We start from the raw sequence: 14,163 nt of genomic DNA, 5'->3' as shown, positions 1-14,163 counted from the left end.
TGGCATGAAGTAAAATCAAGTAGATTGGAATTCAAGGGCCTGGATTCCGACCCTAGTTGTGGCACCAGTTAGTTATGTGGCCCTGGAAAACATATGTAATATTTCTAAGTCTACAGTATTTATTAAATGAGATTTGATTAAATGGTTGATAAAGCTCATTCAAGATTAACTGATCTATGATTGTAGAAAAACTTGCATAAAATAATCTTGGAATCTTAAGTCGAGGGGGGTCAAGGGACAGGGAAAATAGATCTTCACTAAAGACTCATCCAAACATAAAGGCTTATAATTCTCTTTCTGTACAAGAGAGAGAAAAATTTGAACTTGCATCCTTTATTAAAAACACACACACTAACAAACAACACATTGCATCTCCTTCTTCAAACAGTACTCTTTTCTCAAGAAAATATTTTTCTTCCCAAGGTTTTCCTCAGGGCAACTTTGACATCCTTGTTCCTCAAACTATAGATCAGTGGATTCAACATGGGCACCACAATGGTATAGAATACGGAGGACACTTTCCCCTGGTCAAGGGGCAAAACAGAAGGTGGCTTGAGATACATGAAAGCCCCAGAACCAAAGAAAAAAGAAACCACAATTATGTGGGAGCTGCACGTACTGAAAGCTTTGGACCTGCCCTCAGTGGAGGGAACGTGGAGAATGCTGCAGAGGATGAGAGCGTAAGAGATGAAGATGGTGACAATGGGCATTCCGATGTCAGTGGCCACAACTATGAAGACCACCAGCTCGTGCACATAAGTGCTGTTGCAGGAGAGCTCAAGGAGGGGAAGGATATCACACATGAAATGATTGACAAGGTTGTTGGCACAGAAGGTCAGACTTGCTAGGCTTCCCGTGTGGGCTATGGCCCCTGAAAACCCCATCACATAAACACCCAACAAAAGGAGTAAACAGACCTTAGGAGACATGGTGACCGTGTACACCAGTGGGTTACAGATGGCAACATAGCGATCATATGCCATCGCGGACAGGACGAAGGACTCAGCGATAACAAAGAAGCAGAAGAAAAAGAGCTGAGTCATACACCCTGAGTGCAAGATGATGTTCTTCTCTGAGACAAAACTCATCAGCATTTTGGGGGTGATGGTAGTGGAGTAACAGAAATCTATTAGGGAGAGGTTGAAGAGGAAAAAGTACATGGGGGTGTGCAGGCGAGAGTTTAACCCAATCAGCGTTATCAAGCCCAGGTTCCCCACCACGGTGACCACATAGAAACCTAGAAACAGGAAGAAGAGGGGTGTCTGGAGTTGCGGCTGGTCTGTTAAGCCTGCGATGATGAACTCTGTCACAGAGGAGTTCTTGGCTGCCATTGTCCTCTGGGGACGGTTCGGGGAAGGGCGGAAAAGAGAAGAGAATGACTTAGAGAGATGGAAACGCTACCAGCAGCCTCCCAGCATCCTCCCCCACTCTTGAGAATGGACTCTCAAGATTCCACAGAGAGATTTTAATTTTAATATGGAGGGAAGATTTTCACTCTTTTCTGTGTATCTATCTCCCTAGCCCAAGTGACTTTAACTTCCAGAGAACAATAAGAGGCAAAACTTTTTGCCTCCAGCGTGAGAACTCTGCTTCTAGAGAAAGCAGTATTTATTCATATTCCAAGTCATTCAAAAATAAGACAGCTGTCTTTTAAATATTTGTCTGTTCATTTTCTGTGCCCTTCTCTCTCCTGCCCCTGCCTCAGTTGCTGAAACCTGGGCCTCTTCCCTGGAGAGAGTCCTGACTGGAGAAGACACTGTGACTTCTCAGAGCTCCTACCTCTAGGTCACTGCTATCAAATCAAGAAGGTCAGATCACACTTTTCCAAGATCTTCCAGCTCTAGTGGCTTTAGTGTTAATGATAAATGTTTTTAAGCAAGCACTTGTTTAAGTGGTTATTATATGAGACTGTGTACTAAGACTGTGACAATATTATTATCCCCATTTTTGCAGATGAGACAACTGAGTTGAGTAACTAGCAGAGGTCCCCAAACTACCAAGTTGCAGCCAGAAGATGAAGTCGGGCAGTTTGCACTTGTAACCAACATGTTACATGGCTGACTGGTCAGGCAGACACTTACCTTCCTTTAGTTAAGAGCTGTAATGCTGTGTTCTGCTGTCTCTTGTCCACAGTTGTCCTGGGAAGGAAAATGACCATAGTGAATAGAAGATGACAGCTTTGAGCTCAGAACTCTCTCTTCCCAGTCTGGTTCAAAGAATCAGAACTTCTAATTTATCTTGCATCTCTTTCTGCATTGAAGAGCGTGATTTCCAATTGTTGATTTGCCCAAAAGCCCTTCTAGCTACACAGAAGGAGACAGTGTCTTTTCCTGACCAGTGGATAACAGGAGAGTAGAGTTTTATTAGGGTTACAGATCTCAGTGACTTGTTTATTAAGACAGAAACTCCCTCAAGACCATTTCCTCAGGAAATGTTTGTTTATACCGTGGTATTTCCCAAAGGACACTCAATAATGTATTCATATTTCAATTCATTCCAGGAATAATTGCACTGTGACAAAAATATGACAAAAGAGGCAAGAATATACAATGGAGAAAAGACAGTCTCTTCAAAAAGTGGTTTTGGTGAAACTGGACAACTACATGTAAAAGAATGAAATTAGAACATTTTCTAACACTATAAACAAAAATAAACTCACAGTGGACTGAAGACCTAAATGTAAGACTGGAAAACATAAAACTCCTAGAGGAAAACATAGACAAAACACTCTTTGATATAAATGGTAGCAATATTCTTTTGGATCTGTCTCCTAAAGCAAACAAAAGCAAAGATAAACAAATGGGACCGAATTAAACTTAAAAGCTTTTGTACTGCAAAGGAAACCATCAACAAAACAAAAAGACAGCCTGCTCAATGGGAAAAAAAATATTTGCAAATGATATGACTGATAAGAGTTTATATCCAAAATATATAAACAGCTTATACAACTCAATATCAAGAAAACAAATAAACCCAATTTAAAAATGGGCAGAACTGAATATACATTGTTCCAAAGAGGACATGGAGATGGACAACAGGCACATGAAAAGATGCTCAACATGGCTAATCATCAAGGAAATTCATATCAAAACCACAATGAAATATTACCTGACACCTGTCAGAATGGCTGTCATCAAAAAGAACACAAATAAATACGTTGGTGAGGATGTGGAGAAAAGGAAACTCTCCTACACTGTTGATGGGAATGTAAATTGGTGCAGCCACTGTGAAGAACAGTATGAAGATTTTCCACAAAACTAAAAATAAAACTACCACATGACCCAGCAATTCTACTCCTGGGTGTATATCCAAAAAAAAAAAAAAACCCTCAAAAATGCTTATTTGAAAAGATACATGCACTCCAATGTTCAGAGCAGCATTATTTACAATTGCTGTCATTGTAAATACAGCAATTGTAAATAATGATATGTAAATCATTTTGCATATCTGTAAATAAATATGGAAGCACCTAAGTGTCCATCAACAGGTAAATGGATAAAGATGTAGTATATATATATATATATATATATATATACAATGGAATACCACTCAGCCGTAAAAAATGAAATTTTGCCATTTGCAGCAACATGGATGAACTTGGAGGGTACTTTGCTAAGTGAAATATATCAGAAAGATAAAGACAAATACTGTATAATATCACTTATATGTGGAATCTAAAAGATACAACCCACTAGTGAGTATAACAAAACAGAAGCAGATACACACATATTGAGACCAAACTAGTAGTTACCAGTGAGGAGAGGGGAAGGTGAAGGGTAATATAGAAGCGAGGAATTAAGAGATATGGACCAGTATGTATCAAATAAACAAACAACAGGATATATTGCACAGAGACTATAACCAATATTTTATAATAACTATAAATGGAGTATAACGTTTAAAAATTGTGAATCACTATTGTACACCTGTAACATCTAATGTTGTACATTAACCATATCTCAATTAGAAAAGGAAAAAAATAAAAAATATTTTTTTAAAAAAAGAAAAAAGAAACAGATTTAAAAAAAAGAAATACAATTGCAGGTGGCTTTGTCAACCTTGACAGAAATAAAATATAAAACCTTCAAAAAAGATAATTATGCTATTTACCTTAAACTTATATAGTGCTTTGTGTCAATTATGGCTCAATGAAACTAGAAGGAAAAAAAAAGACTCCAAGAACTACATAAAGTTACAGTTATCAAAACAGTGTAACAGTGAAATAAGGGCCAGTAAATAATGAGGCAGAACATCTAGAAATAGACCCATATGTATAAGGTCGGTTGATTTTATACTGTTGACACGTGTAATACCGAGGTTAATCTTGAAAAGAAACAAGAAATTAGTCTGGAAAATTGCAACAGGAATACACAAAGTAGAGTTTAGAATCCTAAGCCTAACGGCAATTATTAGCAAGTGAGTAACCTCTAATAGTCTTTGAATAAGAGAGAACATTCATTGATCCATTCAACAAACATTAATTGAGAAACTACATGTCTGGCACTGTTCTAGGAACTGCAGATAAAGCACAAGACAGAGCTCATGGAGTTTTTACTCTAGTAGGGAAAAGACACACAATAAATAATTAGCTTATGTAATATTTAAGAAGATAATAAGAGCTATAAAAAAAACACAGCAAGGGATGTGGGTTGTATGTTTAAATAGGACGGTAGATTGGGTGAAGGTGACATTTGAGCAAAGACTTAAAAGACTGTGGTGTGCTGTTAATGTATCAGCTACTCTAATGGACCAGTGAATTATTGTCCTGTGCTTTAGGCGAACAGCTTCACCATAATCTCTGGCTCTAACGTAGGATGTTTTGTACCTCGTGACAGGTTAAAGAGACTGAAAGACCTTTCTGATCTTTTTATAATATCACAGGTCACACAGTGAAGGTCACTGTCCACACACATTTCTGGTCTTAAAATAGCTAGCACCAGCTGCTTCAAATTCCCTTTTCAAATCATTTCTCAGAAAGGGATCTGAAAATATCCTTTGTACATAGACTAATTGAGCTGGTATGTGGTTACCTATATGCAAAATTCTTCCTCAAGTCATTTATGGTATTTTTACCAAAGAGGGAAAAACCTCTAGTTGGAGAAACTCAGGCCTCAGTGAACAGGTGGGTAAGCTATGTTTTTGATCAGGGCTTCTCATGAGAAGTTTATGCAATCACCACAAAGGCAGAACCCTTATCAAGTCCAGCTATAATCATTGCACCAGTCACTATGTTTTCGTGTGTGCACTTATCAGTGTCTGCTTGCTTAGCTACCTCTGTGAGACATTTTCGGTCAATGCTTCACAATCATGGTGTTTTATTTGTGGATTTACCCTTAGAATCTTGCTATATCCTACAGTGACTCTTATGAATCCCAAAGCCTAATCTTAATCCCACCACAAATAAGTTATAGATGGGGGAAAATAATTAACTGTCATAAACTCTCCTACGGACCCGCAGGCAAACAAGACCGCAGGGACTCATTAAAACTTGAATTTTCTCTAGGAGCCTTAGAGCTCTCTTGTCTGTATGACGCAGGACCAGGAAAACTTCCTCTGAGTTAATGTCACTTCAGAGACAATTGCTGTGAAAATTTTATTGTAAATGCATTTCACCCATGGCTTCTCCAAAGTCAAGTTTACAGATGTCTTGCTCCAGCACAAGCAGAAAAGAGTACAAAAAAGAAATATTTTGACTATATATTTTGGTACAGAACCTTCCCCTTTCCAAAATCTGAATCTCTTATTTTTGGTTTCTTTGCTTTAGTTACTTCTAGCACATGTCTAATATATGTACATTGATACATTATATACATATGTGTGTGTGTGTGTATATATATATAAAATATGTAATGTAAATGGATGTCTGATACATAAACATGTATACAGTGTCTTTACATCCATGTTTTAGGGTTGTGGTAGATCATCAGATAGCACTAGTATGGCACTGGGTGAATTGTTTATCACTACACCCCAGAAGAACAAGAACAGGCATAAATTCCAACAAGAAGAGGCATAGATCCTGGCTGGAGAGAAAAGAAGGTGGCTGTTAGGTCTTCATTTGAAACGGTCTCAAATCCTAAGAAAGTGAATAAAATTAAGGTCACTAAACAGAATTCAGATGGGACAGCATTCCATTTAATGTTCAATTTGCCTTTAATTTGTACATTTTTTAGTATTTAAAACTCTAGATTTAGGGCCAAAAACATCTGGTTCATGCCTTGGAGGAGCTTACTGTCTAACAGAGGCAGCTCTCATTTGCCTCTTGTTCCTTTTCCTCTCTCCCCGTATTTCACCTTTCCCAACATCCTATGTCCCGCTTTTTCTTCTTTAAGTGCTTAGTGAAGTCATCTGTTCAGCAGCCTACTCTGTAAGGGTGGCTCTCAGGCTTGTGATGTTAGTTCTCATCTTTCCATTAATTCTCGTCTCTCCAGGTGATTATGCCTAGTGGGGAATAACTGATGATGAGTAACAACCATAAAGGTAGTGACTGCTGATGATGTTGTTGGTAATGATGGAGGTGGTTGTGGTGGTGATGGTCATGGTGGTGGTCCTGATGATGATGATGGTGATGATGATGGAGGCATTAGACTCTATGTGTCCCAAGCTGCAAACTGACTCTGGATAGTAAAGGAAAATTAACACACCTGGGAGACAAAACGTGATTCACAGCACAGATGTAAACCAAGACTCTAATTGCTCCTTACTAAGGACTCCAGTCTCTGAAGAGCCACGTCCCGGGAGAAGTTCTGCCCACATATATAAGTACATAAACAGACCCCCCAAGTCTCCCAATCTCAGTGACACATTTTTTATGAAGGTGCCGGCTCCTTTGAGTAAATTTAGGACTAGATATAAATCTATACGGCCCTCTCACTTCCTGATATTTATTTCCTGACTGTTGAAACCAGACAACCCTAAAATTTCCAGGAGACCGTGTTCCATTTTTTCTCAGCACAGGTACTTAATTACAATTTAAAGCAATTGTATGACAAAAATATTTCCTCTATGAATTCCTATTTCTAATGCAGGCTGTTTTCAACCATATGCTTACTTCATCTCTGAGTGGTTTTGTGTGTGTGTGTGTGTGTGTGTGTGCTGTGTTCTTATCCACAGCAAGCCTAGCCTCTGAGGGACTGGTAGAACTAGAGGTAATAATTGTAGTAACTGATATCAGATACGTCTGTCATGTTTTCCTATTTTATACAATTAGATAATTATGGGAGTAAATATTTCAATCAGTGCTGTCTAGGGTTTTCCCATCTGCACTGTACAAAGGGAATGGTGTTCACTCTGTACTGCTCTGCAAAGCACTTTTATGTCTGCTAATGGTATATTCAAGGTGGATTTTCTATGTTTCTTATTATTTTGAGAGGTGGAACTTGAGTAGAAGGGCATATGTAAGGTATATCTAACCTACTGTTGTTACCTAGAAGAAATGTTTCTCCTTTGTAATAAGTGAAAATAATATTCAAAAAAATCTTAGCTACTTGCGATAGCAGTTATTATGAGGTCAACAATTTAACCGCCAATAATTTAACGTGTAAAGTTTACAATGCAATGCGTATTTTCTTGTCTTCAAACCACATCCTAAGAACTTAAAGACTCTTACCCCTAGAAAAAGAAATATAATTAGTACTAGAGTTATAATTATAGGAATAAAATGTAAAATGCTACATTAAAAAATTTTTTTAACTACATGAATTCTTATACACATGTAAATATAAAGATGCACTGAAAAATCTAAATGGATAATCATGACCATTGTTAGTCTCCAAGGAGCAGAAAAATGGTATTTTATTTGGAATTGTTTGTATTCCTGATTTTCAATAATGTACATATACTACCATGGTAATTTTTTAAATGCATCTGAAATTAGCAATAAAGTCTACTCTTCTACGTCCAAAAATTCAGTAAGTTAAGTTTACTGAATAATAATAAAGTGCTACACACAAGATAACCTACAGTAAAACAGCATAGCTTAGTGGAAACAAAGCAGACTGCAGGTCAGAAAGTCCTGGGTTTTAGACCCTGTTCTGCGTCTTGCTAGTTTTATGACTTTGGGTAACTTATTTAACTTTTAGAACTTCAATTTCCTAGAGAATAGGAAAATAATAAGCATTTCTTTTTCTTTACATGCTATGCACAAACTGAGACACTAAAGCACATTCAGTCTCAACATTGCTTAGAGCTGTAGGTGTGCAGATGTCCAAGGCTACACACCTGGGGCCAAGGGAAGCAGCTCATGATCAGAAGAAAGCAGTTGATAGTCAGGAGGCCTTGGGCAAGTCACTTAGCATCTGGCACTTCAGTTTTCTCAGTATGAAAATGGAAATAAAAATTCTACTCCAGACACATTTCTCCTCACACCAGATTCTTCTAGGGGTTGTTAATGAGCTTGACCTGTGAAGAGCATGATACCAAAGTTAGTATCTGTATATGAAAGCAAATAAAATAGTGCAAATTTAAAGTTTTTAGCTTAAGAAATACATGTCAAGAAGGGATATCTGTAAGTGTCATATCCAGCAATGACTCTCCACACTTCTTAGGTACAAGTCTACGATTTGAGTACTTTATCATTAAGGAGATAATGGAGCCATGGTTTGATATTATGATCTGAAAAGAAAAAGAACAGTAACAATAAAAGTAGCTATTGAGTACTTACTCTGGACTATAGTATGTGCCGGGGCCCAAGCTTCACGACAGACAGATTAAATCAAAGCCCCTGTGGAAACTTGGTAAATGATCCAGGTGATTATAGTAGACAGCCAATGTTGAGAGCCACTGCCTTAGGGCCTAAGTCCAGTACAAAACTAAGAACAAATTCCAGACACCTCATGACGACTCACATGTTTATAGGAATTGAGTTCTTGAAAAAGTTTTTGTAAATATGCAGTATCTCCTATTATTTTTACAACCACCTTTGGAATTGATATTACTAATTGCTTCATCGTTCAGATACAGAGATTGACTTGTAACCCAATGATACAGGTAATAACTACCTTATCGCCCTGGCACAGCATCAATCTGAGATACATACTCGTATGTTCACATTTAGCGAATAATTAGAACTTGAACAGACCACAGGGAAATTTCGTTTCTGATGCAAAATACATCTCCAACTACAAAATGTGAATTATCCTGCTTATTACCTATAGGGTTGAGGTTCTCAAACTTGAGCATGCATTAGCATCACCTGGAGACAGCATTAAACACAGATTGCTGGGCCCTGTCCCCAGAACTTCTGAATTGGTAGGTCTGGGGTGAGTCCTGAGAATTTGAATCCCTAATGTCTTCAAGTGATGCCCATGATACTGGTCCAGGGACTTCACGTTAAGGACCACTGCTCTAGGATATTTGAGAAACATGAAAATGATGAAAGTTCCAGATCATTCCTCTTTTTCTTGTCGTCTCTGGATCCTTGAAATGCCCAGGGTGTGGTCTCCTCCCAAAACAAACAGCAGGAAGTGGAGAGCATCCATCAGGAAGGATCCCAGGACCACTCATCTGGCCTCAGATGCGGAAAACTAGCTTCACCAAGCAGTACAAGATGCAGCCTTTCACGGAGTTCTTCTCTCCCCTCTTCACAGGACTCCCCACCAGAGGAGAATGGCTGCAGAAAATCACTCTGCAGTGACAGAGTTCATTCTTGGAGGTTTAACAAATCGGCCAGAGCTCCAGCTCCCCCTCTTCCTCCTCTTCCTTGGGATCTACTTGGTCACCATGATAGGGAACATGGGCATGATAACACTGATTTGTCTGAATGCTCAGCTTCACACCCCCATGTACTTCTTCCTCAGCAGTCTGTCGCTCGTGGATCTCTGCTACTCCTCTGTCATTACCCCGAAAATGCTGGTGAACTTTGTGTCAGAGAAGAACACCATCTCCTATGCAGGGTGCATGTCCCAGCTCTACTTCTTCCTTGTGTTTGTCATTGCTGAGTGTTACATGCTGACAGCGATGGCTTATGATCGCTATGTCGCCATCTGCAGACCTTTGCTTTATAACAACATCATGTCTCATCGAGTCTGCTCCCTGCTGGTGTCTGGGGTCTGTGCCATGGGGCTCATTGGATCAACCATAGAGACTGTCCTCATGTTGAAACTGCCCTATTGTGAGCTCCTAATCAGTCATTACTTCTGTGACATCCTTCCCCTCATGAAGCTCTCCTGCTCCAGCACCTGTGACATTGAGATGACAGTCTTCTTCTTGGCTGGATTCAACATTGTGGTCAGCAGCTTAACAGTCCTTATTTCCTATGCCTTCATCCTGTCCAGCATCCTCCACATCAGCACCACACAGGGAAGGTCCAAAGCCTTCAACACCTGCAGCTCCCACCTTGCAGCAGTGGGGATGTTCTATGGAACTACCGCCTTCATGTACTTGAAACCCTCCACGGCCAGTTCCCTGGCCCAGGAGAACGTGGCCTCCGTGTTCTACACCACAGTGATCCCCATGCTCAACCCCCTGATCTACAGCTTGAGGAACAAGGAGGTCAAGGCTGCCATGCAGAAGACTCTGAGGGGAAAAATGTTGTGATGCAAACGTTATTATCCTTTCTCAATTTTAAAAATAAGTTGTCATAAATACCAGAGGGAAACTCTCTGAATGCTTGCCCTTAGGAGATGGGAAACAATCCCCTCTCTACCTGGCTGGGTGACTGCCTCCTTCCTCCTTCCCTCTCCTTCCCTCCTGCTCTCTACTCCCATTTCTGTCTGAAACCCGCTGATTTTGAGTTCGTGTGTTTTCTCATTTGGGATCCATTCTCTATCCTGAGCCCTTTGGTGACCGTACTACCTTATTTGTAATTTAACATAAATTTAAACTTTCACGGACTCACTACGGAGAACAAAGTAATGGTTACCAGTAGGGAGAAGGACGTAGGGAGGGGCAAGATAGGGGTAGGGAATTAAGAGGTACAAATTCCTATGTATAAAATAAATAAAAATGGGATATAGTGTACAGCACAAGGAAATATGACTTACTTTACAAGAACTTTAAATGGAGTAAATTGTAAAAATATTGCATCACTGTTGTACACTTAAAACTAATATAATATTGTAAGTTAACTATAATTCAATTAAGAAAAATTTAAACTTTCAGCATTGAGTTTGAAAGTTATTCATTGTTTTACTACTCTCTATAGAGAATGCGTTACTCAGCCCAGTTCCTACTTCTTTGCACTCGGGGGTACACGGGGCAGAGAGTGTCACGTCACCAAGAGGTGACACCAAGGGCCTTTCTCATCTAGACCTTTTCCTCTCCTCTCTTTCATTCTTCTCTTCTTATTCCTGCCCAAGAACAGCTACCTGACCCCTTGATGTGATTTCCTTAGTAACAGTGACAGTAATACCAGCCACTAACATGGTTTTGGATTCTTGCTCTGAGCCAGGCCGCTCTTCTAACTGCTTTATGTGCATTATTTCAATTACACCTCACAACAGAGCGGTACTGTGGAAACTCGGTTTAGTAAACAAACAACTGGACCCTGGGATTGAGCATCACCTGGAAAGTTGATAGTAGTGCAAATTTGAGGTTCCTGCTCCACATCTATGGAGTTACCGGGTGGGGCCCAGCAATCTGTGTTTTAATGGGTCCCCTGGCGATTCTGATGTTTACTGAAGCCTGAGACCCACCTCACTTCCACCTGTCAAATCTCACACAAAAGCATTTCATTAGTGGAAACATTCACATCCATGGCTCCAGCTGCAAGGGAACCTGGGTTATGTCATTTGTAGCTTTTTAACCTGAGTTGAAGGAGACTGGAATGGCCGCTGAGACAGCCACTCCCAAGTGTCTCCTCTACCTATTTTTTCCTGAGCCCTTTCCAGCAAGAGATAAGGTCTACCACCACGGGTCCCCTCTACTTAGAAGAAAAGGCAGGGAAATCTCTTTCTTATCTAAAGGTGAGGAACCCATAAAGCCAAATAAACTGGTGTATTTATTCTATCAAAAACTAGGGCTCTTATTCAGCAAAGGACACCAGGGATAGAGTTAATAGAAACAACACAGGATGGAAGAAGATTTCTAACTAGTATATTTTAGAAACTTCAGCAGCAACAGAGAAAATGGGCTTGGTATACGGAACAGTTGACAGAAGAGAAAACCTGAAGTGCCACTGAGCACAGGAAGAGATGTTCAAACCAATGACTACTCAGAGAAGTGCAAGATAAAGCAAGGTGTTTCTGTACACCCACCACCAGGTAACTAAATAGGCAAATTGAAGTGGAGACATGGCCTCAGTTAGAAGCAAAGGATTAGCTATAGGAAATCTAGCTAAGAGCTGCTGTGCTGTGTGAGAAAAGAAAGATCATGAGACATAAAACTCAATATTACTTGTGTATATTTGACATACATGGACACAAACCGAAAAGAAAGCACATTTAGAGAGGAAAAAAACCATTATTAATAAAACACATATTGAACAGGTTAGAACGGTTACCCAGAGAGATAAAATGCATGGAAGGAGGGAGTGTGAAGAAGGGAAACAGAAATAAAACTTCCTTTTCCTGTTCCACCCTCAGTTGCATGCCATCAACTCACTCAAGGCCCTGGATCAGAGCTCCCACTGAACCGCTGGGTAGGGAGACAGGCCAGCTTACTTTTAATATTGCAGGGCCGGGAGATTCTCTAAATATTTAGAAGTTAAAAATTATGCTTACAAAACATTAAATATTTTCTTCTTCTTACCCTGATGAGTGTATCTTTACAACTAGCTGCAAGGCCACATTCAAATTTAGAAATTTCAGAATTCTAAGAGTCTTATGCCAGAACACATAACAAACTGGCGGTTACCAGTGGAGAGAGGGAAGAGGGGAGGAGGATAGAGGCATAGGGCATTAAGAGGTACAAACGATTATGTTTAAAATAAGCTAAAAGGATATATTGAACGACACAGGGAATATGGCCAATATTTTGTAATAACTGTGAATGGAGTATAACCTTTAAAAATTATGATCACTGTTTTGTACACCCCTAACATATATTATACATCAACTATACTTCAATTAAAATATACAATTCAATACAATACAATACAATACAGGAAGGCTCTCTCTGGTCCCCAGCCCCCTGCCCACAGCCACAGCCTGGCCTGTTCACTTTCCACTCTGCCCTTTGTCCCAGTCCATTCATACCCCTGAACACAGCCATTCCCTGGCCATCCTTTGGTCTGGGTACAAACAGCTAGCTGTGTGGTCTCACTTTGGGGTGTTGGACTTTGGGAAGAGCCTTAGAAGCAGGTGCAGTGTATCTGGGCATGGAATTCTGTATCCCAACACTGAAGCCAAGTCCAGAAGGAGGTGTAAAGGCCTTGCCTGTGCACATCCCCTTGGATCCATTCACCCCCTGGGGAGGGATACAGCCAGAGAAGGGCCAAGGGCAAGTACCTCTCACCAAGTCAGAGAAAGTTACTATGACTACTGTGCAGAGAGGTGACCTTGCCTGTGTGTTGGCCCATAGTTGCTGCTTCTCCCCACTGCTGGCCAGTCCCGCAGTTGAGATAAGATGTGTGTATCCCTCATATTACAGTTTACAAAGCATCTTTTTTATAGTGAATTCTGATTTACATGCAGAAGACCATTCTTTGAGGGAAAGTCACATTAAAGTTGAGACAAATTTTATTTCAGCTTTGTCAGGATATCTTTTCCCTTTTTATCAGTGTTTTTCATAAAAAAGAAAATCATGTGAGTGCATATTTCATGCTTCTCATTCATTTTTTTGCAATTGTTGTTCCTGAAACACTCCTTATTTTTGCTGAAGCATGATTGATTTCCAGTGTTGTGTTAGTCTCTGGTGTACAGCATGGTGATTCAGTTATACACATGCATTCACTTTTCATACCATTAGAGACAGAAGGAATATGTACACATAGAACACCCCAGATGTGTCCTCTGGGAAGTACATGCAGCCCAGACCTCAAGGATCTCTGTCTTTTTTGCCAGTAGTTGGCAGTATTGTATTGTATACTTAGAATTTTGTTAATAGGGTGGATCTTAAGTTATCACAATCAACCAAGGGAGCAGGAGGAAACACTTAGAGACGATGGATATGTTTGTGGCATTGATTTTGCTGATGGTTTCACGGGTGTATGCTTATCTCCAGACTCATCAGGTTGTATACATTAAATACAGCTTTTTGTGCATCAGTCACACCTCAGTAACACGG

The 14,163-nt window shown here is 39.8% G+C and overlaps 2 protein-coding genes across 2 annotated transcripts; one reads left to right on the top strand and one right to left on the bottom strand.

Moving 5' to 3' along the window:
* Positions 1–394: 394 nt before the first annotated feature.
* Positions 395–1,334, bottom strand: LOC102542984 (olfactory receptor 8B12). The gene has a single exon (XM_006209832.3). It carries the CDS (start codon positions 1,329–1,331, stop codon positions 399–401), a length of 933 nt encoding a protein of 310 aa, XP_006209894.2. The 5' UTR covers positions 1,332–1,334; the 3' UTR covers positions 395–398.
* An 8,236-nt stretch (positions 1,335–9,570) lies between these two features.
* LOC102543235 (olfactory receptor 8A1) lies at positions 9,571–10,587 on the top strand. The gene has a single exon (XM_006209833.3). It carries the CDS (start codon positions 9,607–9,609, stop codon positions 10,534–10,536), a length of 930 nt encoding a protein of 309 aa, XP_006209895.1. The 5' UTR covers positions 9,571–9,606; the 3' UTR covers positions 10,537–10,587.
* Positions 10,588–14,163: the final 3,576 nt, after the last annotated feature.

The sequence above is a fragment of the Vicugna pacos genome, chromosome 33, assembly GCF_048564905.1.
Source record: "Vicugna pacos chromosome 33, VicPac4, whole genome shotgun sequence".
In the NCBI taxonomy this organism is placed as follows: Eukaryota; Metazoa; Chordata; class Mammalia; order Artiodactyla; family Camelidae; genus Vicugna; species Vicugna pacos.
Note: the sequence above shows the minus strand (reverse complement) of the source record. Positions and strands in the feature narration are given on the sequence as shown.